The sequence below is a fragment of the Lepidochelys kempii genome, chromosome 15 (genome assembly GCF_965140265.1).
Source record: "Lepidochelys kempii isolate rLepKem1 chromosome 15, rLepKem1.hap2, whole genome shotgun sequence".
In the NCBI taxonomy this organism is placed as follows: domain Eukaryota; kingdom Metazoa; phylum Chordata; order Testudines; family Cheloniidae; genus Lepidochelys; species Lepidochelys kempii.
Window position 1 is genome coordinate 21,376,510 of NC_133270.1, and position 27,322 is coordinate 21,403,831.

At 42.8% G+C, this 27,322-nt stretch overlaps 1 protein-coding gene across 8 annotated transcripts in view; it reads left to right on the forward strand.

Moving 5' to 3' along the window:
- The window catches only part of RIMBP2 (RIMS binding protein 2), a 280,460-nt gene that overhangs the window by 203,030 nt on the left and 50,108 nt on the right, over positions 1 to 27,322 (forward strand). For all 8 annotated transcript variants that reach the window (XM_073312915.1, XM_073312918.1, XM_073312919.1 and 5 more), the window contains 5 exons: positions 346 to 550; positions 9,045 to 9,196; positions 13,725 to 13,801; positions 20,709 to 20,818; positions 23,703 to 24,515. In XM_073312915.1, the coding sequence (XP_073169016.1) occupies positions 346 to 550; positions 9,045 to 9,196; positions 13,725 to 13,801; positions 20,709 to 20,818; positions 23,703 to 24,515 (1,357 nt within the window). The remainder of the gene's footprint in view (positions 1 to 345; positions 551 to 9,044; positions 9,197 to 13,724; positions 13,802 to 20,708; positions 20,819 to 23,702; positions 24,516 to 27,322) is intronic.

Sequence of the window (27,322 nt, forward strand, 5' to 3'; positions counted from 1 at the left end):
AAACTGGGCTGCTTTTCTGAATCAGGAATATTTGGGCTGAAAATTTTCATAAAACAAGACTTTATCTTGCAAATTTACTAGCAGTGCCACTCCCAGTCCTAACTGAAAACACTATGAGAACAAGATTTCTCTTGCTTGGAAATTGGTGGTGAAAAAAATATTTACCTGCATATTATCGACTCCCAAAGAGTGTGATTCTAAATATGGGAAAATGTTTAGGAGCAGGAAAAGGGTGATCCAAACTAGTTTGCCCATCCCTGCTTCTTGATACTCTCTGACAATCTGATCTGACCAAAGCTCTCTGTGATCCCATTCAGATGCATCTCTTATGTCTTGGTTGTGCAGGCCAAGGTACGAGAGCTAGAGGAGAAATGTCGGACACAGAGTGAACAGTTTAACCTCCTCTCCAAGGAACTGGAGAAGTTTCGGCAGCAAGCTGGAAAGATTGATCTCTTGAGCAGTAACTCAGTGGCATCCCCAGATGTCCTTGGCTCCCCTAGTAAATCTCTGTCCCAGTTAATGAACGGAATAGCCACCTCCATAGGCAAAGGTAAGAGCTGATACTTTTATTTGAAGGAATTTGCTGCATTAGGGGTCAAATTAAACCCTCATATAAACAAATCCCATTGATGGCAATGGGATTTGCCTGTGTGTGAGAGAGAGCAGAATTTGGCCCTGATTCAGTTGTATACCCTGGGGCCATTTCTGAGTAGCTCTCTGAGTAGCTCTCTGACTTCATTGGAGTTACAATGGATTTACTGAGATTTAATGTAATTGAGAGTAAAATTTGACCTAACGATCATTCCTTATTATTTGTGAAAAAACACCCTTTGGGAAGCTTGTCTGGAGTGTCAGAGATCAAGAGCAGTTCGTATCCCAGTATAGGTCACCACTTGTGTGACGATCCCCTGGGTGGATTGTCTGTGGGAACTGATCACAGGACCTCTGGATATAGAAGGTCCTTGGGTTAAAGGGGCTGTCTCGCTAGCTTGGAGATAGCAGTAGACTGTAGGGGGGCAGAGACTCACTCTGACTTAGCGTCAGTTACATTTGCTTTTTTTCCCCCCTCTCTTTCCTTCTGTGAAAGGAATCTGTAGGTAGAGTGGATTGAAAAATGAAGGTGTTCTGTGGAAAATTTCAACAAAAAAGAAAATATTTTCTTTTTAGTCAAAACTTTCAGCAGAAAATTTTGACTTGTGAAAAAAACCACAAACCTGATGAAAAATAAATAAATAAATACATAAAAATGAGGAAAGCAGACCATTTCCACAAAAAATGTTAGTTTTGATGAAAACTCAGTTTTCCATGCAAAAAGTTTGGATGGAATACTTTTGAGAAGCCCTCCATGCAAATAACATCTGTTGGGTTTTTACTTTTCCCTAGAATGTTGATTATATTTAACAGGATGTGGTCAGTGTAGTGATGATGGGTTAAAGTGCCATTTTAACCACAGTGAAACTTGGCTGAAAATGCCCCTTTATTTTAATTTAAAAAGAAGGTAAAAACAAGGTTTTAAATGAATGAATTTAATTTAAAAATAAGGAAGGTATGTTTAAATATGCTTCATTCTCATCATGCCTTACTTACCATAACAATAATAATCACCTAGCTTTTATACAGTGGTTTTCTGCGTATATCTCGAAATGCTTCATAAGGATGGTCCATATCATTGTCTCAATTTTACTTTGTTCCCTTCATTGTGTGTCTCCCAAAGAGGCGTGTTGAGCTTTTGCCAGGTGACTTTTCTTTTTGCCAAAGGGGACGACTCCTTGTGACTAGCTGAGTTTGCTCACTGCCTCTTATGCATAAACAATTTTCAAAGACTCAGGCAGTATCATTGGTCAGGAGGTTATCTGAGGATACTTGGAAGGGACCCATAATGTAGTTTCCACCCAGCTGCCTGACTGTCAGTGCTGAAAAGCGCAGTGATTATGTATACAATGTCTAGCACAAGAGAACCCTGGTCTTTGGATGGGACCTCTAGGTACTATGGCAATACAAATAATAATGAAAAAAATACATAATCAGTGACATTTGTTCTCTATCATGGACTTTCTTTCTTTCCAATTAAGTTAACAGGTCGGATCATCAGCTGGTGTAAATCGGCATAGCCTCATTGAAGTCAATGGAGCTACACCACTTTACCCCAGAAGAAGATCTGGCCCCAAACACCTCCTGACTTAGTTTGATGGATTTTGTCACAAGGAAAACGACATACGTTAAAGGAAAAAAGGATCTGTCAGTGGAGGCATTTTCCATGACGCAAGGGAATAAACCAATTAAAAAGGAGGAGGAGAAAAGAAAATCAATTCTGGACAATTGGTGCGCTGATATTTGGGGATCGCTAACACCCAAACTGTAATGTTCTTCAGGCATCACTCTGAGATACTGACATTACAATAGACTGCTCACAGCTGTTGTGTTGCTGTGAGATAATTTTTCATTGCCTTATCAGGCTTTGAGGATTCTTGAACAATTGCTTTATAATAAATATGAAGAGAAGCTGGAAAAGTAAAATAGATTTGGGTTTTGTATGTCATCTTCCTGAGTTTCTAAGAAAGGGTGTGTGGGGGCGGGGGGGACCCATTTTCTATCGTCAGGAAAAGTACTGTGATTCACAAATCATTTCCCTACCACTGCAGATGAGCAACTGTATTCATCGAAGGCTGACAAACTTGATGTGAAGCCAAGTCAAATGGAACAAGAAGACTTTCTTTTTTCAGTTCACTTCAGTGGTTTCTTTAGAGATGGTGGGACATTGTGATTTTTCTTTAACACAGAAGAGACGTGTTTGCAATCTCACTCCTTGTGCTGCATAATAGTTTATAGGCTTATGTGTGTCTAGAGCATTCCTACCAAACTGGGTGAATTAGAAGGAAAACGCAGAATACCATCTCCTGGTGTCAATGGGAAGTCAATGGGAGCTTTGTCGTAATAAAGATTGCAGGATCAGGCCCTCAATGTCAAATAGTAACGGTAAGGGTGGGATTTTCAAAGCAGCAATTAATTTTAAAGGGACTTAATTAATCATCAGAATCCCCTTAGGCAGATATGCAAGGTTCAGTTAAAATCTTTAAAAATCTGTTTAAATAGACCCAAAATGTTCCAATAAGCACCTAAACTTTTGGGGGCCCAGTGGGTGACCAGACAGCAAATGTGAAAAACTGGGACAGAGGACAAGAGGAGCCTATATAAGAAAAAGATCCAAAAATTGGGACTGTCCCAATGAAATTGGGACTGTCCCAATGAAATTGGGACATCTGGTCACCCTCGGGCCTAAGTCAAACTCTTCCAACTTCTTGATGTTTGCTGATCACTAATTGAAATGGCTAAGAACAACATGTCTTCAAATGAAAGCTTTGAAAATATAGCCTGGTTCTCTCTCCAGTCATTAAAGGCCCTATCCTGCAAAAGTTTACTCACATCCTACTCACCTATGGGTCTACTCAAGTGAGCAACTGTGAGACTTAAATTTGAACCAGTACTCCATTGCTATCAATAAGTTGTGCTGAGTATTGATTTGGTCCATAATACTTAAGCAAGCGGGCAGTATTTTTAGTTGCTGAAATCAGCCAGTTCACCATAATAGTGGTGTTCTCATCAAGCTCTCAGAATTAGGGGCAGAATTTTTTTTATTGTTTACTGGGTAGGAGAGAACACGAGGACAGCTTTCAAAACAGAGCAAATGTCAGAAACAAGGCCAGGTACCAGGGGTGTTTTAATGTTCTTTCCCCAGACATACAGTGTAGTCCGTAATTGATCAGTCAATAGTAATGTAAGTAGAATAGAAGGTGTAATTGGTTCATGACCAGCCACTTTAAGTATGATCAGCTTTGTGTCCTGAGACCTTTAAATGAAGGAATTGGCAGCATTTCCTTGTCTTTTCCCTTGAAAGATCATTCTTGAAACTTCCTCCACTGGTCAGTTGCCAGCCATGACAAAATGTTATGTGCCTGATGTATCTGAAGCTTCCAGCAACAGGAAAGTTTAGTTTTGTGTTTAGTAACTAAGGTATTATGGGTCCAGTGCTACTCCTACTGATGTCAAGGAAAAAAACCCATTGACTTCAATGGGTGTAGGATGACTCGTAATGCCTTGGTTACAAACAGCCTATACGAGAGCTCTTGGTGAGAAGGTCTATGTATTTTGGAACTTTATACATGCATGCGGGTTCTTTTATCCAACAAAAAAAAAAGCAGTTCAGCTGGCAAGACAAATCAAGCTGAAGAGACAGGGTTTGATGTTCTGAGTGAAGGTCCACTCCCCTCCTTTTGTGCCTGTCAGATGGCACATCAGGGATAGAGCTGGGGTGACTGGCTCCTACACCTCCCTTCCCAGAGCACAAGGGCAGATAGGGGCCAGCAAAAGGAGTAGCTGGAGCCTGGTGCACTCCAGCATTCTCCAACTAGTGGGAGCTGGTGCAGGTTAGAACAGCCCTTAGAACCAGAAAGTCATAAGTAAGCTTCCTAATGCCGCCCACACCCCTCTCGCCTGCCCCACACCCCTCTCTTCCATCCACTGTAATGTGGACTCGGAAAAAAAATTGGCCCTAAGTGAAAACAGTGACTGGAGGAAGGAGGAGAGGGAAATTCAGTTGAGTCAAATAACCTACAGCCAGACTATCAGGAAGTTGGGACCCTTTTTCACTCTAAAGTTAATATTATCAAAACACTGATGTTCCTTGGAATCCTTATTACCTGTGTTTTAGCACCATGCATTGCATACTATCATACCAATATTACACTTGCAAGCTTCCTGACAGGAAACAGCTGTTGAAAATGTGGTCACCACTTACAGTTTTCACACCTTTCCGTGCCTATTTGCTGTTATTATATAAATTCATTCAAACCAGTCTGCAGTTCAGAAAGGATCTCAAGTCATGGATTCAGAATGATGCATTCTGCTACGAGAAGCCCCTGGGAGAGGTCCTTTGTGTTGCGTAACCTTTCACTAGAGCTGTTTGGAACACTTTTGCTGAAATGTTCTGTGGAGATGTATCTTTTTTCCATCATATTTTTTTCAGGAAGGGGTTAGGGGTATTTGGATAAGGCAGAGCAGGGGAGGGAGATTATTTCAAGCTGTGGGGCTAGGGCACTGGCCTGGGATGTGGAAGACCCAGGATCACATCTCTGCTCTCCCTGATCGGGGCTGATCTGATATGAAAAATTGCAGAGAATCAGGTAGAGCAGTGACTTCAACCAGGATTTTCCACATCCCAGGCCAATACCCTCGCCTTCAGGAGACATATACGCATTGTTGTCCTCCAGTGAATTCTATCATTAATCCTTATCATTATTATTACTTTTCAGACTACTAGGCTGAGGGGAAGGATGTATGTATTCCTAGTCTCCAATGAGTTCATAAATGGAGAAGCATCCATATAAGACCAAAAGCTCCTGGTACTTATTGTGGTGCAAACCAAGTGAAGCCACTGGCATTGCACCAGAGTGAGAAGAGAATTTAACTTGCAATTCCGGCATATTCTGATTGTAAAATTAGTCTTAGTTACAGATGCAGCATTATGTTACTATATCTATGTATACTTAATCCAAAGGGGCTGGCTTCTTCTATAGAACTCCAAGAGCAAGAGAGTTCAAGAGGCTTACAATATGTTTCATATGAGTTTCAATTTGCCTTTTTGCTAAGATGTTGATTGTTATTAATGAAGTCGTTTGCACTTATGGTAGCTTTTTATAAAATCTCTGTTGAACTAAAAAAACATAAAACTCTACATGGTTGCTGGAATTTGGACAAATTAAGACACTTTATTTAAAAATAAGTAATCATTACCTTAAACAGCAGCAACAACAAAGAATGATTTCCATTGTGCAAAGTCCCCAATAGCTAACAACTAACAATCTACACTGTAGCTAGTCCATAGTTCTCATCTTTTTACCTAGTATGGTACAGTACCGTGGAAATAGAGTGATGGATTTAAGCTGGTTCAGGAAATTGTTTTTATTATAGTCTGAGATGGAAGACGCCCTGTAGGGCTAAGAGTGCGGGGAGGAGGGATTTCTTCAGGAGCAGCAGTCGTCATTTCACAAACTCTTGCAGAGGAAGTTAACAGTTGCTGGCACTCAGGAGGACTTGTTAGAGGTAGGGAGAAAGGATCTTGCAGATGTAGCTGAATGCGAAGGGGGAATTGAGAGGGAAGTGACATTTCAGGAAGCAGTAAATCAGATTTGGAAACCAAATCCCTCTTGAATGGTTGGAAGTACTGCTGAAGTGTCTCCCTCTGCCACTTTGCACTGACCTAGGTAGGAAAACATCATTGTCCTCATTTACAGGTGGGGCAAATGAGACACAGAAGGGGTAGGAGTGATTTGCCCAAGGTCACACACCAAATCAGTGTCAGAATCAGGATTAAAACTCAGGTCTCTTGTCTCTCAGGTGCATGCCTGATCCAGTATAATGAAGTGAGTTCAAGGCAAGTTACTTAATTTCTTTCTATTTGCCTCTTTCTAAAATCGAGCAGTGATTCTTCTCTTCTCTCCCCCCACCACATTCAGTCTCTTGCTCAGTCCTGTCACTTCTTCCTCTCTGTTACCAAAACCCACATTACCTTCCTGTGTCCCTCACGGCTAAACTCCTTCTCCATGCCTCAATCATCTTTTGCCTTGACTGTTGTGATCTTTCCTCTTCTCTTACCTCCGTGCTTCTCACCTCTCCAATCTGTCCAAAATGTAGCTGCTAAAGTCCTCTGCTGCTTCAACCACATCATCTGCATTTGCATCTCTCTGTTCTCTACTGCAGCAAAGTCAAGCACCATGTCTTGACTTTCACAGTCCCCATCATTTAGCTCCCCTCTTCATCTGGACACTTGTTCCCACCTCCCCGTCCGTCTCTCTCTCTCTCTCTCTCTCTCTCTCTCTCTCTCTGTTTTTGCCTTTTATTTCATGTTTCCACTCTCAGCCTTGGACCTTCTATCATGCTGCTTCTTGTTATCTCCTGCTGAGCACCCTCTCTCCTCCTTCATATACCTCCTTAAAGCGTATTTCTTCCAACATCCCTTCCTGAGTTCCCCATCAATTCCCATGACATGAACAGTGTTCCAGGATATTGCTTTTGTGTTGTTCTGTCTGATCTAATGTAGGCTCAGATTCTGGCCAATCCCCTGTATCGGGTACACAGCAAGGGGTAGGGTGTCGAAGGAACTTTCCACTCACCTCGTGTCTGGTGCCTAGGAAGAGCTCACACTGTAGTGTATATAACGAAACCAAGGAAAATCCAATAGACATGAGCCTCAGAACTGGTTTCCTTTTCATATATTGTTGCAGTTGGAGCAATTATTTGTAGACTTTAGAATGACAGTCTGGTGTGGCAAACGCATTAACAGTGAATGGAAGAAGCCAAATTAGTGACAGGTTTCTGAAAGGGGATCATTATTCTATTAAAAGTATGAAAGAAATTCCAAAAATAAAAAATGTGCCCTTTGCCAGTATGGAGATTGCTGCAACCAGGGCTGGTTGCAATAAATCTTTTGTTCGGCCTTGTATATTTCCCTGCCATCAAGGTGCTTAAGCGGACGTGCTGTAAAATTAAAGTGGTGCAGAGTGAATGAATCAAGTTGGACCAAGGAACATACCGAAAAACCCTCTGATAATGTCTTTTTGGAGCTCATCCTCCTCTGTGGTACAGTGGACGATTCTCAGTGGCATGTAACCGGAGGAAGCAGGCACTTCAAGAACAAAACACCACGTTTCAAACTCCTAGCACAATTGGAGAGGAGCTGCCAACCTCACACGAGACCAGGACTTGAAAATAAGGGCATGGACTAGTTGTATTAAAAAGAAAGGAGAGGAAGGCTGAGAAATCGGACTGTGGCAGCAGTGCCCAAATTGTTTGCTGTGGCTTTGCTGCAGCTGCTGCTGTTTCAGATATAATTATCCCTAGCTTGTTATTTCCGGTTTTCTTTCTTGTGGTTCCAGAGGAGTAGTATGACTGGTGAAGGAAAACATAGGCCAGCGTTTTATATTCCACGTTTACCAATCCCCCTTGCAGCCTTGGGTAGCACATTTTTTAAAAGCATATTTCACAAGCCTTTAGGGCTTGATCCTGGGAATACTTCGGGCTGCTTAGCATCTTGCAGGATCAGGTCTCTTATTCCTTTAACAGCGTGGTGTATTTTATCTTTTATTGGCATCATCTTTACAAACAGGAAAAAAATGTTCAAAGTGTCTCCAGAATTTTCTCCTTTTTCCCTTAATGTGTCTCCTGCATTTTTTAGACCGTTTAATGATTGTGTTTGTGCCTTAGAATATGGGCTGTGGAACAAGAAACCCCAATTCTAATGCTGCTCTGCCACTGATATACCATGTAGCATTGGGCAAGACACTTACCTGACATTGTTACCTGATCTGCAGAATGGAGAGAGTAGGACTTGGTTGTTCTCTGGCAGTGAAGAGATCTGAAATTGCGTATATATTTTCACTTAGGTTAAGTGAAGTTGCACGTGCACGGTGACATAAAAGTGCCTTATTGTAAATAAGGATTAGGACCAGTAGTGCGTACCTATCTCCCTACAGGGTATTGAACATTAATTAGTTAAAACTTTTTAGTGCAAGTGCTAAGCTGAATATTATTATTGCCAATAAATAGACAGTATTTCCAAGCAGGCTTGTTGGGTTTTTTTTTCATGCCAACCTGAAAAATAATCTTAGCATGTGTGAAACTGCTAGAACACGTAGTCATCTCATACAGTAACCTTTTCTCTTTCCCAGCTGGTCGGTAAAAATTGGGATGCGGTTCATGTTTATTTGCTCCTTAGCTCTGATCTTGAAATTAAAAATGTCTTCACATTCCCTGTAATTGTCCATTAGAAGTTTTTCGGAACTTTTAGTTCACTGAACAGGTACAGAATGGGAAGTGGCAATGGGTGTTTGCTCCATGCTACCCTTTGTCAGCCCCTCTCTGGAAGAGCCATTAATAGGGGCCAGATGGTCATTCACACGCTGTGACCCATTCAGCATATGATGCCTCTGCTGTGACTGCCAACCAGGGTGCCACTTTGTACCAATTGTTGTGTTTTTATTTACGGGTAGGTAACGAAAGCCCCTCTGGAAGTCGTTGTGTGATTTCGGAGTTTATACGACCCCTGAAGATATCCGTTGACAAACCGGAACAGTTGTCCGTCAAACCTACTTTTCTGTCCAGATCAAGATCCGGCAGCCCAAGATGCAGATTTGATTCAGACGTGAGTCTTTTTAAGTTGATGACATTGGGAATGTGTTTGATTGGCCAGAGCCTTCCTTCTTCAATGGGACAGGTGTGCTGCAGCTCAGTGTTTGACTGCAGTTCTGAAGAGTCAAGGATTGGGATTTTCAAAAGCACCCAAGTGATTTGGGAGCACAAATAATGGGATTATTGTGCATCTAAATCGCATAGGGCATTTGAAAATCCCACCTAGGAAACCTGACCTGCGATTTTCAAAGGAGTCTCAGCAAGTTAGGTGCCCAAATCCCACTCATTCAATGAGAGTGTTGAGTGCCCCTTAGATGTCTTTGAAAATCCCAGCCCTCGACAGCATAGTTTAAGCAGTGTTTTATAGCTAGACTGCTGTTCTATTGTGAGCCTCATATATATGTAGGATGAAAATCAGCTATATGCTTTTTTTATCTTTGCTGACTGCCTTGCATTCTTGTCTTTTGCTTAGTTTGTTTATTTAGCCCTTGTGAAATGTATCACATTTTTGTCAATCTTTTTTGTGCCCATTAGTGGTGCTAGATTGACATAAATCCTCTATTCACAGGACAGATAATGCACCTGTAAGAGCACTATTCCACCCAATGCCCTGCCAATGTGCCTCAGCTCTTCTAGAAAGGCCACTTCTAGGTGTGAGAAGTGGATCATTCTCTTTGACCTGTTCTTTGCTTGGTTTTCATGATGTGGAAATCCACTCATTAGTAACTGGAATGATATTGCCACCTGGACCAGTTTCTAGGGTACCATTCTTAGCTGAATTTGAGCCTGTAAACTGGAGAATCCCCTCAGCCATCCAGCTTCCCACCATATATGCATTTATTTGCAGTTTTTGAAAAATTCAGCAGAGATCTTACAATATTTTATTATTGCTAATCTTTGTACATCCCAAGACTAGCAGGAAATCCACTGAAACACCATTCAAGTTCTTCAGTGTACTTGATTATGACTCCTTTTCCTTCATCTCATCATGTGCACAGTCTCAACACCCACATAAAAAACTCCTATAGACTTGAATAAGGATGAAACCCAAAAGCCTCTTGTAGAAATGTTATAGGGTTCTATAAAAATGTTCTTAAATCCCAATCAGATTTAATAGAGAATAAGGTCCTATCTGTAGGTGTCCTTAACCAGGCTAAAGAATTCTATCATTGGGATCTCATTATCTATTAAAAACATATATGGGATGATTTTTAAAAAAATCTATAAAAAGGCTATTATTTTACATTAAATTCTGTAACACTGTTCCATGAGGGCAAACAGAACTATAATAAAGTGAGGGATGTAATGATATTTTATTGGATACAGTCCTGATTTTTCCCTCTGTCAAACATTTTAAAAGTAAATAGCGTGAAATTGTGTTCACATGCTATGGCTATAACATAGGGTTTGCAGCTGAACCCCAGGAAGTTGATTGCATCAAAGTGCTTGTGGACATCGTTAAAAATCCAAGTGTAATATACGATATTCTACAAAAGAATTAGATTCCTACTAGCTTCTACTAATATGCCATTCAATAGCCACATCTGTGCCCACATATCTATTCAGGGGACACCATCACAGGGCCTAATAACATCAGCCACACTATCAGAGGCTCGTTCACCTGCACATCCACCAATGTGATATATGCCATCATGTGCCAGCAATGCCCCTCTGCCATTTACATTGGTCAAACTGGACAGTCTCTACGTAAAAGAATAAATGGACACAAATCAGATGTCAAGAATTATAACACTCATAAACCAGTCGGAGAACACTTCAATCTCTCTGGTCACGCAATCACAGACATGAAGGTCGCTATCTTAAAACAAAAAAACTTCAAATCCAGACTCCAGCGAGAAACTGCTGAATTGGAATTCATTTGCAAATTGGATACTATTAATTTAGGCTTAAATAGAGACTGGGAGTGGCTAAGTCATTATGCAAGGTAGCCTATTTCCCCTTGTTTTTTCCTACCCCCCCCCCCCCAGACATTCTGGTTTAACTTGGATTTAAACTTTGGAGAGTGGTCAGTTTGGATGAGCTATTGCCAGCAGGAGAGTGAGTTTGTGTGTGTGTGTGTGTGTGTGTGTGTGTGTGTCCCTGGGGAAAAAAAAAGGGGGGGGGGGTGAGAAAGCCTGGATTTGTGCTGGACATGGCCCACCTTGATTACCATGCACATTGTAGGGAGAGTGGTCAGTTTGGATGAGCTATTACCAGCAGGAGAGTGAGTTTGTGTGTGTATGGGGGTGGGGGGGGTGAGAAAACCTGAATTTGTGCTGGAAATGGCCCACCTTGATTATCATGCACATTGTAGGGAGAGTGGTCACTTTGGATGAGCTATTACCAGCAGGAGAGTGAGTTTGTGTGTGTGTTTTTTGGAGGGGGCTGAGGGGGTGAGAGAACCTGGATTTGTGCAGGAAATGGCCCAACTTGATTATCGTGCACATTGTGTAGAGAGTTGTCACTTTGGATGGGCTATTACCAGCAGGAGAGTGAATTTGTGTGTGGGGGGGTGGAGGGTGAGAAAACCTGGATTTGTGCTGGAAATGGCCCAACTTGATGATCACTTTAGATAAGCTATTACCAGCAGGACAGTGGGGTGGGAGGAGGTATTGTTTCATATTCTCTGTGTGTATATAATGTCTTCTGCAGTTTCCACGGTATGCATCCGATGAAGTGAGCTGTAGCTCACGAAAACTCATGCTCAAATAAATTGGTTAGTCTCTAAGGTGCCACAAGTACTCCTTTTCTTTTTGCGAATACAGACTAACACGGCTGTTACTCTGAAACATCTCAGGGTCTGTTGACCAAGAAACACATACAGATAAACTCTTAATGCCATTAGTGGGAGGTGTGAGCAGCCCCTGCTTGGTGAATAGGCTGCATCAGGAAGAGTGAAGCCAGAAAAGGCAGCATAGCAACCAAATGTAAGGAAGCAGAACTAACAGAACAGAACAAGTGCATGTCACATTTAGTTCCCTTCTTCTATTATTTTTCAGTTTTCTCTCACTGAGAATGCCAAGCAGTTTTTAACTGAATTGCTCATTGTTTGCCTTTCTAAGTGTAATTATGTGGTCCCTGCATACCTCTCACATACACACGGAAGTTTAGTTACAGACCAAGGTACCATATCCAGTATCCAAGAAGAAAAGTATATAAATGACACCTTAAGGAAATCAGCCTTTGAAATATAAAATCTGAGAGTGGTACTTGCTGTTGTAATTTCTGACATCAAAAGGGAGCTCAATCCATTCCACAAAGACATCCCCACAACTTCCATGACTGTTAGTAAGAATTCTGGCTCTGCTTCTAGGGTAATCATTAAGCTGCACACATCTACACAGGGAGTCAGAGGACATAAGGAGCCTCCATACACCACTGTACAGGCTACGCACATCACCAGTGCCAACTGCTACTCCCATTCCCATGTGGTGGGCGACAAGTAGGCAGGCAAGCAAGCATGGGGCGTGTCCGGAGTCTTGGTTATGCCCATCACGAGAGCAGCCCATGCCCCAAACCCAGCGCAGAGAAGAAAGTGACTTGCACCAGCATTTTTTCTGGAGCAAATTGTTTCATAACTGGAACCAGGGGGCAGCAGGAACAAGAGGGTTACTCCGAATCACAGTCTGGTACGTGCCTGTCTCCTGGATTATAGGGTTACCATCCCACCCTCTGAAAGCTTCCCTGCTTGACTCCACAGCCTAACTTGGTACTTCTGTTTTAAGGAGAAGTTGCTATCTCAGTTCTCCTAGAGGTGTCTAGCAAATCGTAAAATGGGACAGTGAGAAATGTGTTCCTCCTTTATGAACTCTGCCCAGTATCAAGCAGGAGAGACAGAGTTTTTATTATTTCAGTACACTGAATTTCAAGAACGTATCTGATGGAGATGCAAAATACATGGGACCTGTTTATGTTGACTCAGCAAAACAGTTTATTCACTAGGTTTTCTACTCATTAATTCATGGTGGAGTCAAAATTATGGCTTTGCTATTTTGTGCTGAATTAAGCATCATGGTGAATTCAGAGCTAATATGTTTTTCCACTGGGTTAGTGGAGCGGATGGAATTCAGCAGATGGGGACTGGTTGAGAAGATTTTTATTTGGTGTGATTCTTCAGTTAATACTGGTCACAATTTAAAAAAATCAACGTTTGCTTACAGTTACAAGTCAGTGGTATCTAAAGTACCACTTTTATTTCCTATCCTAACTATAGGATGCCATTATGAGCTAACTGTGTAAATGTTGACATTTGAATGGCAACTAACACTGTACACAATGCTAGGTGAATCATTTACAATAAGTCATCTTGGGACTAACTTGCTGAAGTTTTAATTAAAATAAAACAGCAAACACTTTGGATAAATTACTATTAATTATTAGTCTACATATTTCTAAATAAAAATGAATTGCTGAAAGCCTATATCTGACTCTGTTTCATGTCATATGGAGTGTTGCATGTACTCAGGCTAGTTTATATAGGATAGCTTCAGGATAACAGTGGGTGCAACAGTATAAATCCTATTGTCTTTATTTTTTTACAGATGGATAATGAACGGAATTCCAATACCTCAAAGCAAAGATATTCTGGGAAAGTCCATCTTTGCATCGCCCGTTATAGGTAACATAAACAGCTGGGGGAAAAAAATATAATCCCAAAATTGTGGGGTTTTTTCACTTTTTTTTTTTTTTTTGCAGATGTAATTAATGTCCAGGCCCCAGTTCTATTCAGACACGATCCTAAGTAAAGGGGGCGAATCACAGTGGGGTTCAGGGAAATAGACGGGATCCTAACCACACCCTACTTCCCCAGCCTGGGCAAATGGTGTGTCCCACCCTCCATGCAAATGGGTTTGGCTGGTGAATTGGCATCCGCAAAAGCCCCTCCCACATTCATCCCCAAGCAACTTCATGACTACAGTGGATGGAGCTCACCTATGCAAATACAAAGCACAGCTGTGTGGTTCACAGAGAGTGCAGGCTTTCTTGTGCAGGCTTTCCGCATCCTACACCCATGCTCTTGCACGGTGGAACCATGCAGTTTTTTTCATTGCCTTTTGGGTTGTACATGCCTACAGACAGATGGGGGTCAGGTTTGTGCCCAGGTCATTTTCTGACCAGCTGGCCTGGGAAATGGAGGTCAGGGAAGAGCAAACAACATTTGTCAGAAGGGATCCTGCTAATCAGTGTCTTTCTCAGTGTATAAATAGCTTCAGATCAGTAAAGGGTAGTCTCAGAATGTAAACGATAACATTCTACGTTAATTCAGGCTCTGTGTCTGACCATTACAGAAAGGTTTTCAATAGAGACACAAGCCTAATCTTTTAGAAGTGCTTTCTCTGCTTCAGCTTCCTTCCTTCCTGAGGAGAGCAGTGTCAGCAGTGCACCTGCACACAGGCTCTCGAGATGGCATGGGAGTTCTGGTGAAAGTGTGGCTTGTCTGCTGTCTGATCTGGGTGTGTTGAGCCTGCTGGCGCTCAGTTACTCCTGGGGGAATTCTGTCCCCCTGCGTGTGTGCAGAATTCATTTGCCCCGCAGATTTCTTTGCTTCCCCCCAAAAAATGACTTTCTGACAGGGAAGCAAAGGGAAGCCGCAAGAGTAGTCATGCACCACCACCCCCTCCCCCCCAGCAACATGGGTGCATTGTTTCAGGCACTGGGAGCAGCCAATGGAGTGGTAAATCACTGGGGAGGAGGATGCGCCAGCCAGTGTCTCCTACCCTGTACCAGGCTCACCTAGTCCTGGCTGGGCTGGGAAGGATGGGACTTCCTCTTCCTCTGTAAGGAACTGGGCTGGGAAGGAAATGACAAATGCGGAAATGACAAATGTGTCAACTTCTGGGGATGCCATCACTTCCGGGACTGACTATGCCGGCCCACGGGGCCCCCTAAAGCACAGGGGCCAGAGGGTCACATCGCCTAGGAGCCCTGTGGCTTGCTGGGGTGATTTAAAAGAGCCCTTGGGCAATTGCCCCCTTTCCCCCTCCCGCCTCCCATCCCAAGGGGTGGGCCTGGCAGCCAGGGCTGGGTGAGACTCACCCCCAGAAACCCCTCAGGCTGCAGGAAGCGTCGCACCTCCCCCCTCCCCTGCTTCCTGCCCCCATTGCTCCTTAGCCATGGTGGGGAGGGGTCACTATATGGGGAGTTGCTCCCCATCTGCCCAACCCCCTGTGCATCCAGACCCACCTCATACTCAGATTGCCCCACCAAACCTCACCCCCTGCACCCAACACCCCCCACACTGACCCCCCTGAACCCAAACCCACATCCTGACAAGCCTCACTCACCCTCTGCATCTGGAGACCCCTGCACCTAGGCCCCCCCACTGAACCCCACATCTCTGCATCTAGATCTCACCGCTGCACCCAGAATGCCCCCACACTGACCCCCTTGACTCAAACCCACATTCCGACAAACCTCACCCTGCCTGGACCACCCTGACTAGCCCTCCTCACCCACACTCTCCACCAAGCCAGTACCCAGACTTACACCCCACTAAGCCAGCACCTGGACCCCCCCGCTGAGCCCTTCACACCCAGATCCCCTGTGCTGAGCCCCACCACCTTCACCTAGACCCCCCTGCAGAGTCCCATTGTGTCTTCACCCAGAAACCCCCCCCATGAGCCCGTGTTCATCCAGATCGCCTTTGCACCCGGACCCCCACCCAGATTGCCCCACCCATCACCCCACATCTGGATCTCCCTACACTAAGCCCCTTCATTCTGGATCCTGCTGTGCTGAGCCTGCTTGTCTACATCTAGTGTGATTTGCATGGAGGGGCAGGGCCTCGGGATGTTTCTGGGACAGCCCTGGTCCTTGCACTGTGTCAGGGTCAAGTGCCACTCCACCTCCGAGTCCCTGTCCGGGGGAGGAGGATACAGGGTTATCTCCTACCTCTGTGCAGTCAGTGGCCTGTGCTTCCCCCTGCCACGCTGGAGCCTCCACATTTATTTATTTATTGACAAATACAATTTGCAGAATTTTAAAATATTGTGTGCAGAATTTTAAATTTTTTGGCGCGGAATGGCTTCGCGAGTGCCACTCCCTGATACCGCAAATCTCAGTAATCAAAATGTTTTAATACTCAATTTAAGTCTAAATTTCCCCAGAATGAACCTGGCTAACAAAGAGGAGGATTCATGCCAGTCCCAGTTCCATTACAGTGTAATATTCAGTGCACTGCAGAGTTTAGAGGAGACAGTTCAGAGCCCAGAGGAAGGCAGAGCCCATGCTGAGCTCAAATTAAACTCATTTTCTCTAGAGGAACATGATTTCATTTCTGCAACAAGTACTATAAAGCTCACCCAACTGAAGAAAGTTCCTAAACAAACCAGCATGAAACTAAAAGATTATTAATTGATTGATTAAATGCCTTATATATCAACTTTAAGTGGTTGCAGTCATACTTGAAGAGCCGGGAGAAAAAGAACAGATGAAGATTGCTTTCTTCGTAGGCTTTAAAAAAAAAACAAGCCCAAACCTGTTGTTGTAGGTAACAGTGCAATTTCCATTTATGCTAGATTTAAAATAATGCACTTTCCATTGGCTTGTAACATCGGAGCAAGTCTAACATGGCATGCTCAACATAGCCAGAACATTTACGTTCAACTTCAACAATATTTTTTTAAAAAGAGAAAAGGAATGAACCAGAAAATTGTATTTGTTGTAAATGCCAAAAAAAAAAAAAACCCAACAACCCCCCTCTCCCCTGACAACATCTCCAAGTGCTAGAGAGGCAGCACAGTGTTGTGGTTAGAGCAGAGGAACTGGGAGTCAGGAGACCTAGAACCTGATCATGGTTCTGACACCTCCTCGCTGTTTGACTTTAGGCAGGCCCATAATCCCTTTGGCCCTCACATTCCTTATATGTATAAATGTGGGTGATGATACTTGCCTACCTCATCAGAGAGGGATTGAAAGGACTCTTCCATCAATGCATGTGAAATGCTTTCCTGATCCACAGATGGAAGGTGCGGAAGTCCAGCACATGGCCTATGCATCTCTTAAATCCCACCACCCTTTTTAGTGGACCTCTCTGCACAGGGGTGAATTTCAAATCCTGTGTGGAGTATTCTTATTATTATACAACTTTCTGTGTCTGTTAGTTGCTTCTCATTGATGACGTTTTTATTATAGATCAAATATTATTCTATTTTTCAAAAACTGATACATTAAATGATGCACTCCAGCTTATTTACAGTGCACAGAGATTATTTCAAGGTAATTAAACACACCCCTGAACTTAAATAAAGCAAAACTTAATAACTTAACAGCTGCGAAAGTATAATCAGTGTATGCTTCCCATGCAATTTCAGTGAGCAAGTAAACTCGTGTCTGTATTTTGCTACAAGCACATCAAAATGTCTTCATTTCAAGAGCCAGGAGTCAGTGTGGTGCTCATGGAAATGTGCTGTTTAGCCTATGCCATTTTCCTGTGAGCAAAGTGCAAATAATGTTTATATTGCATTGGCAATGTTGGCTATAAAATAAGAGGGATTTGTCCAGGGAGTGTGAGAGAGAGAGGAAATCTTTTACATTTAAATTGGCTCACAAACCCGTCAGAGCAGCACCATAGGTGGTCAGAGTTTTCATTAAACATTAATGAGGTGAGAGTCATTAAATACAAAGGTTTCAGAGTAACAGCCATGTTAGTCTGTATCCGCAAAAAGAAAAGGAGTACTTGTGGCACCTTAGAGACTAACCAATTTATTTGAGCATAAGCTTTCGTGAGCTGCAGCTCACTTCATCGGATGCATACTGTGGAAAGTGTAGAAGATCTTATTATATACACACAAAAAGCATGAAAAAATACCTCCTCCCACCCCACTCTCCTGCTGGTAATAGCTTATCTAAAGTGATCACTCTCCTTACAATGTGTATAGGAGCATATAGCATATATGATATAGCATATAGGAGAGTGATCACTTTAGATAAGCTATTACCAGCAGGAGAGTGGGGTGGGAGGAGGTATTTTTTCATGCTTTTTGTGTGTATATAATAAGATCTTCTACACTTTCCACAGTATGCATCCGATGAAGTGAGCTGCAGCTCACGAAAGCTTATGCTCAAATTAATTGGTTAGTCTCTAAGGTGCCATTAAATACAAATATTGGCATGAGGGTTTGTGGAAAATAAACAATAAATAGCATAAAGTAACTATGTGTGTATGCCCAAAACAGAGAGAGACAAACACATGCACACCAAAGCAGTTTGTTCGGACTGACTCTTGGGTTATGTCAGAGAGCAATTGCCTCTTTGAAGAGAACACACACACACACTGAGCTTTTTCAGGCTGGGGATAACTGTATTGCTGTGGCTACAGCCTTCAGCATATAGGCTTTCACTCTGGTTTTAATGCTTGAATTTGTTTTAAACAGATTTTCATTTTTGCCTTGTTCCCTTAAGACTGTCTGGGCAATCATTCCACCATCAGGCTGCCATGAATGTTAATAAGCTGTTTATGGGAAGGCAGCACTTCGAAACAGCGGACAAGAAGCTTTCTGTTTCCCTTTAGTTGTCACACTCTGCAACTTGGAGGGAGGGGGTTGTAAAATTCTATTCTCTGATATGGTGGTTATGTTTCCCATTTAAACACGAATTTATGCTGTGCTCTGCTGCTACAGTGTACAATTCTCCTTCTAAAAGACTTTGTTTTGCAGCACCATCTTGTTTTCTCCATGAGCAATAAGGCTACCCTAACAAATTGATGGCTATTTAGGAGTTGGTAGCAATAGTGCTAAACACAGACATTCATGGTATCTGCAAGGATTGAGTTCAGCTCCTCCTGCTGCAAAAGCAGAGCAGGGCTGGAAGGGGGCGGGGGCGGGGATATGATTTTTGTCATTTTATGTATGTACACAGATGCATACTGGGGAGGGGAGGGGTTGAGGCCTGATGCAAAGCCCCCTTTGAAAGATATCTGTCGACTTCAGTAGGCTTTGTATTGGACCCTTAATGTTCCCTTAATCCTGAAGTTCTGATGGATGCAAAGGTATAAACTGTTTGGTGGCCTACTAAGAGCACAAGAATTTCAAGGAATTATTACAAGCATGATTGTCCATCATGGGTGTTCAGCATGATTTGCCAATTCATAATGTAGTGCAAATATCTGATAAATGCTTTATGTATGCCTTCTAAAAGCTTTTCTCTGAGTTTGAGTCAGACTTTGCTATAATTGATTGCTTTATGGAGAAGAGTAATTCATGAAAATTAGCAGATCCTGATAGAGATGATTTAGAAAAAGACCCATATAAGGTTTTGTATAGTTGTTTTAAAATTCAGTAAAGACATAGGCTGGGATATTCAAAGGCGCCTAAAAGGGTTAGTTAGGTAAATTATTTGGAAAGAGATAAACAGTGAGGAGGCAAAGATTACAGATGATAAAAAACTACTCAAGGTAGTTAAATCCAAAGCAGACTGTGAAGAGTTACAAAGGGATCTCACAAAACTGGGCAACATACTGGCAGATGAAATTCAGTGTTGATAAATGCAGAGTAATGCAAATTGGAAAACGTAATCCCAACTGTACATACAAAATGATGGGGTCTAAATTAGCTGTTACCACTCAAGAAAGAGATTGTGGAGAGTTCTCTGAAAACATCTGCTCGGTGTGCAGCGGCAGTCATAAAAGCTGACAGAATGTTAGGAACCATTAGGAAAGTAATAGATAAGAGAATAAATATCATAATGCCACTATATAAATCAATACTGTGTGCAGATCTGGTCACCTGATCTCAAAAAGAAGATATGTTAGAATTGGAAAAAGTACAGAGAAGGGCAACAAAAATGATAAGGGGGACGGGACAGCTTCCATAGGAGAAGAGATTAAAAAGACTGGGACTGGTCATCTTAGAAAAGAGACTAAGGGGAAATATGACAGAGGTCTATAAAGTCATGAGTGGGGTGGAGAAAGTGAATAAGGCAGAGTGTTATTTTCCCATTCACATAACACAAGAACCGGGGGTCACCTGATGAAATGAAATTAATAGGCAGCAGGTATAAAACAAACAAAATGGATCCCCATTGCTCTGGGTGTTCTTAGCTTCTGACTGCCAGATACTGAGGCTGGACAACAGGGGATGGATAGCTCGATAATTGCCCTGTTCTGTTTGTTACCTATCTGGCGTTGGCCATTGTCAGAAGACAGGATACTGGCTGAGGTGGACCACTGGTCTGACCCAGTGTGGCCGTTCTTATGTAAGCCCTATGGGGTAGGGACCCTCTTTTTCTTCTGTGTACACGTAGCACAGTGGGGTCCTACTCCATGGCTAAGGCTCCTAGGTGCCATAGTAATACAAATAATAAATAACAATAATAATGTAATGTAAAGAGGACTCCACTCCTCTAGGCTCCCTGCCAAAATATGTATTTCAAAAGGTGAGGCAAGAAGATGGGACTCTACAGCTACTCTCATGTGCAGTTTTTAGAACTACATTCTGCTGTATGATTATTATTCAGTGGTGTGTGGGTTGTAACTCACTCAAAACACTCATTGCCTGAATGAAGTTTCCATCTATGCTTCACTGCAGTTACAACCCGTTTGATGGACCAAATGAAAATCCAGAAGCAGAGCTCCCCCTTACAGCAGGAAAATACCTCTATGTGTATGGAGACATGGATGAAGATGGCTTCTATGAAGGTTTTGTTTATATATATCTTCTTATTAGTTTATGTTGATTTGAAACAATGTAACTCCCATACTGATTAATCTACGACCAAAATCAATTGATAAAGTCCCCCATCATCATCCCTTTAATTAAGAGAATTTACACACCAGCAAAGCAGCTCCTTCCACTTATAGCTAATTTATAAGACTCCGTGAACCATCAGCATTTCCTATTTGGCAAGATTTGTGCTGACAAGAAAGCTTAGTGAGATTTCAGTTTTTGCCTCAAAGATCCTTGACTCTCCTCAAGCTGTGAATGTTTGATTCCTCTAATCTATGTAGAAGTTCCTCTTGCTACACACTGATAAAAAGTCATCTTGGAATGAGGTGGCAAGTAGCCGTTTGATACGAATAGATTAACGACACTTGAATACTGTTTACTTTTCATTCCCTTTCATTCTGAAGTTGCTCCCTGCAACATCGACTTCATATCTTATCTTTTCCACAGATGGCTGCTCTTCACTTAGCTGATGTAGTCTTGAGTAGTGTGGCAGATATCAAACATCATTAGCACGCAATGACTTTTCTGAATTGACAACTTAAGCAATATGATAAAGGTTCTTGTGACCCAGTCTTGCAAAGCACTGGTGTGCATGCATAGCTTGACTAAGATAAGTAGCCTCGTTGAGTATGTCTACACTGTAATTCCAGGTTTAGTAAAACTCAAGTTAGCAGACTCTGGGTTTGTTAACCTATGGCTTGAGCATCTACACTTATTTGTAACTCTAGTTAGAAATGGTTGAACCCTTAGTCCCGACCTGAGGCTCCAACATCTATACTGCGTTGTGTAGGCCTGAGTCCAACAACCCATATCCCAGACTTCCTTGTGCCCTCCCAAGATGTGGCTGCTCTAACCCTTTGTTTGTGGTGCAGTGTGGGAAAACTTGACTGCCCACCAACTCGACTGTCCAGAGGACAAAGAAAGTCAGCCCATAGGATTGTGGAATACTTTTGTTGGACTCCCAGCCTACAGCCTACGAGAACAGTGGGGCTGCATCTAAACTGCAAAGCAATAGGGTTTGAACCCTGAGTCCTGGCTTGACTCAGGCTCAGACCCATCACCCCTATGGGATCTGGGGTCTGAGCCCTGGGTTAGTGTGGTTTGTGTGTAGACAGAAGAGAGGTTAGGCTTGAGCCTTAGTTTGAACCCTGGGCTTACCTTGCGGTGTAGACATACTCATTGACTACAGTGGGATTGCATATCAGGAAAATTACATACGTGATTGTGTCCTGCAGAACTGGGGCCTTGGTTTCTTTTATTTTTGCTTCCCATGGGAAGGTATGTACGAGACAACACATGTTGATCCACTTTTTAACTTGCTTCCCTAATACCTACATTTAAGGCTGGGCATGTGTTTCGTGAACATTAACAATGATAAACCAGTTGATAAGTAATTTCATTATCTAAATATATCAACTTCATTTGTACCTCAAATAACTCAGTATTAGCTAGTGACAAAACAGATTATTTGGTGGCCTAAATGAAAACTATAGACTTTTGCTAATACACATTTTGAACTCAGAAAGACCCACCAATGTGCGGTATTTCACTAATGAAATCCAATTAGCAGTCGCTGAGACATGCTCGTATACAAATATGACTACACATGCAATCGGGGTCCCCATTGAAATGAATCCTTGTGGTCAAGGCACTGGACTGGGACTCAGGAGACCTGGGTTCAATTTCTGGCTCTGCCACAGACTCCCTGGATGACTCAGGGTATGTCTCTTAGGCTCTCGGTGCCTTACTTACTCACCTCTAAAATAGGGACGATGATACAGTCTTTGTCTGTCTTGTCTATTTGGACTTTTAGCTCTTTTGGACAAGGATCGTCTCTTATTGTGTAATTCTACAATGCCTAGAGCTACGTGGCCCTGATCTCAGCTGAGGCCTCTCAGGGCTACTGAAAGACACACAATAATAAATTCAAAGCAACTTCACAATATGAGAGATCAAATAATCCTGTTCGTGTTGCTTGAATCCTGGGTTGTGTTGTATGCCTGAGATTCTCATGGACTTCAGTGAAAATGATTAGCACATGGTTTAATTGCGTAACAGTAATGGAGTCTTTGTAATATGAAGGACACTGCTATTGAACCTTTGATGGGAGGTGCGGAGAGGCTATCTGCTTTAGTGTGCAGATTCCAGGCTGAGTGTATTTGGGGAATGGATATTAGCAGTATTCTACTGAGTTTTATAACCACTTGGAACTCTCAGCTGGATCAGTAACTCAGCAGAACAAAACAGTTGTTTTTCTTAAAGAATAATGTCTGTAGCAAGAGAGCAAAGTAAGTGAGCAAAAAGCAAAAGAAGCATAAACAGAAAACGCCCTATCTTTGGAGTTCAACATAGTCGTTTGATTCCTGTCTGAGAAAGCAGACTTTCACAACCAGCCTCTTAAGGCACTTTTTCTGAGCCTCTCTGCCAGGGAAGGAGGACATCTGAGCTGCAGTTAACCCGTTGTTCACCAGGGACCTCTCTGTGCCTTGCAATGACCTGCAACGCAAAATATGGTTGCTTATACCTTTAAACGGGATTTTAATAGCAAAGCTTTGATTTAATTCATTTTCACCTAATAAAACTGATCTACAGTATTTCATATTATTTAATGTACTTCTTCAACCCAACACTACCAGAGGAGAGAGTCATCTAGAACAGCGCTACTCAAAGTGGTGGTCTGTGGACCAGTGCCGGTCCGTGAGCCATCGGCTGCCGGTCTGCGCACACATTGGAAAAAAAATTGCCGGTCCCCCACATCAGATAGCTTGAGAAGCACTGCTCTAGAAGACAGCTTGGCCAGTAGTGTGAGAGGAGTGTTCTTTTGCAAATGATATTTGGGTTGTTCTTTCTCACCAGGTGAACTTCTAGATGGACAAAGAGGACTGGTCCCTTCAAACTTTGTGGATTTCGTTCAAGATAATGAGTCCCATTTGTCAAGCACCGTAGGCAGCGAGCAGGATCAGAATGTTATCAACCATTCGGGTCATGCTTTGGAAGGAGATAGTCTACTGGAGCTCAATCCGCCGAGTCACATAGAGTCCAGTGTAATCAACAATGGCACGGGAACTCTTGATATGAACATTGATGAAATTGGAGAAGACATTGTGCCTTATCCTAGAAAAATCACCCTTATTAAACAACTAGCCAAAAGTGTTATTGTGGGCTGGGAGCCACCAGTAGTGCCACCTGGATGGGGAACCATTAATAGCTACAATGTCCTGGTCGACAAAGAAATACGGATGAATGTGTCCTTTGGAAGCAGAACTAAAGCTCTTATAGAAAAACTTAACACTGCTACTTGCACATACCGAATATCAATTCAGAGCATTACGAGCAGGGGTACCTCAGATGAGCTACTGTGCACTTTGTTAGTTGGGAAGGATGTAATTGTAGCACCCTCTCATCTTAAGGTGGACAACATAACCCAGATTTCCGCTGAGCTGTCCTGGCTTCCTACCAATAGTAACTACAGTCACGTGATCTTTCTGAATGAAGAAGAGTTCGACATTGTCAAGTCTGCTAGCTACAAGTACCAGTTTTTTAATTTGAAGCCCAACATGGCCTACAAGGTGAAGGTCATGGCAAAGCCCCATCAGATGCCCTGGCAGCTTCCTCTGGAGCAACGGGAAAAAAAGGAAGCCTTTGTGGAATTTTCTACATTGCCAGCAGGTTTGATATTTTTTTTCCTGTCCCTTAACTTTGCAATACAATTGCTCTAGAAATGCCAGGTGCACCAAGACTAGTCCAAATAAAACTCCTTTAGTGTTGAAGTTCTGAATCCTCCTCATGCACAAAAATAGTAATGTAAAGCATTCCTTCCCACTGTTGTATATTAATTAATAGTACAGACCATGATCCTGCCTTTGGAGCTGCCCATGTAGATTCAGTTGCAGCAAGGCCGTAGTTCGCCCTTGTTGTTAGAACACTGTGTGTACCATCACATATTTCTCAGTCTCAACGCACTGAAAAGTCAGCAGGTTTTATTAATAATGATCTAAAGTTGGTCTGATTCCACTGAACTTAATGGGTTTTAACTAATCTGTGATTTTAGAAAATGAAAATCAGACATTTATTAAGTAAATACATTTTGCACATCTTAAGTAACAAACAAGAGCTGAGTGGCTTGCAACAAAGCTCCTGAACCTTGGCATCTCACAGTGATAATCGCTTTTCTAATGAGATTTCTATTATGTTACTAAAAATACTTCACTGCCAAGAGTGGTAAATTAGCATAATTGGAGTATGCCAAGTTGCATAATCCTGCAGTTATTTGTGCCATGACTTCTGTGAGGGATTGGAGGAGAAGTAAATACTAACTGATATTAAAGAGATCATCATTTTTAAAAAATGGATAACGTTTGAACTGTTTTCTGCACCTACAGCTCTGGTTCAGATTGGTACAAAGCTCCTAGTAATTGAAAAATACTTGTGATATTAGAATTACAGGGGTCTTGTCCATCAACATTTTCCTAACCCTAAGGCCTGTTTCTGCAACCCTTACATGAAGTAACAGTTGCTCACCTTAGTGGTTCCGCTAATTGAGCTTAACGGGCCCACAGTATTAAAATGTAGTAGACAATGTTTCATTTTATAGAAGCCTAGAAATTAGAGATGGAAAAATCCTTGTAGGGCATCTCTAGTTCATCCCTGTCCAGCTACTACACCATTGTCCACTCCTCTGTGTAGAGACTGAGGTGTTTCAGGAAGATACTCCTGCCAGATCATAAATTAGAGACAGCCAAGTTTATCATCATCATTGAGCCCATAAGTACTGTGTTCATTTATGCTGCACGTTCAGCGCCTGCACAGAACAACCTCCCTGGGTTTCTAAGTGATCGACCTATAGAAATGTGAATAGCTACCAATTTTAATGCCATTTTCTTTGCTTACAGTTAATAATATTTCTGTAGTGCTTTTCAGCCGTAGATCTGAAAGCACTTTACAAAGGTGGGTCAGTATCTTTATTCCCATAGGGAAAATTGAAGCACAGAGATGCTAACTGTTTTCCAAGATCATGCAGCTAGTCAGCAGAAGCACAGGGAGTAGAACTCAGCTCTCCTGATTCCCGTCTGGGGCCCTGTCCACAGGCACAACTTGAATTTTTAAAGCTAATAAATCTGACAGACTTTAAAAAGCCAGGGGTAGTTGGCTGTGTTATTCCATGTTGTGTTTGATTACCAACATTTGATCAACATTATCAAACTTGCCCCAGCAACTGAAGGAGACCAAGGAATGGTTCAGAAATGAAGCTGAAATTATGTAACACAAAATGGTTTGTAAGGACAGTCACAGCATCAATTGTATGTGTGATGTGAGCAGCAGCACGATGCAGAGATCATTGCCAACAATATCTGAAAGAATTCAAACACCTCCCCAGTGAGGAACACCACTAACAAAGACAATAGCAACAATCCACCGGCACTGCAATGCAGTTGCTTTCCTTCGTTCATCTACCTACTAGAAGGAGCCATTTGCAAAGAGAGAACTCCTCATCTACTTAGACTTTCAGAAGACTGACTGCCTTAGATGCGGTTCAGAGGAGAGATGGACTACATGTGGCTCATGGTGAGTGAAATTTCAGTCAAATGGCATGTACTGTTCTATGACTTGATTGACTGCCTGTTGTGATAAGATTTCCGCAAAGTAACTGGAGTCGATTCTGTCTTTCCCCCTCGGTTTACGTATAAGGAGACATGCAGGATAATAGCGGTGCCGGGTAGGCTGCCAGTAGGATTGTAACTCAACGGTTTTGAAAGTGCATTGGTTTATAACTTTGCACAAAAATATCCTCAGCTCAGGCATGAATTGTGTTGTAAGAAATGCAGCTTTAAATCATTTTGGTAGCTTGTAAAGAGTAACATAAAAGACAGCTTGGACTCTTTGGTCACTTCCACAAACACTGGACTTGATTTCCCACCCCCCAACCTTCCTGCGGGGGGTGTATTATGCACACCCGTACGCCCACAGGGACAGCTGTGCTGGAGTGTACATTTATTGCTGTGGGAGGGCAGGTGGCAGCGTTGCCTGTGCCTTGTGCAGGAGGGGAGGGGGACTGGCAGATGTAAACTCTACTGCACTGCCTTTTATATTGTGTGGTGCACAGCCTGGGGCGGGGAGGCTAACAGGAGGTGCAAGGTGGAGCTAGGGGCTGTTTGGGCAGGGCATGCAGCAGGGAGAATGAACAGTGTCCCCCCAGTACTCGGTGGACGGGGGACGACAACCCAGTCTTGCCCATCCTAGATGCTGCTCTTCACCTCTTTCCCTCTCTGACTGCTGGGGACTCCCTGCTGGCTCTCCCTGCTGCTGCCCTGCCCTGGCCCGGACACCTGGCCAGCTGCAGCCTCATGTCATTTAAACCCTCCCGAGCCCATGGGAGTGAGTGGCTCTGGGCAGGAGGAATAGAGGCTGCAGAGTCCAGCCCCAGTCCGTTCCATGCTGCTGTGCCATGGGCTTCTCCGGGGATGGAGCCAGCTGGG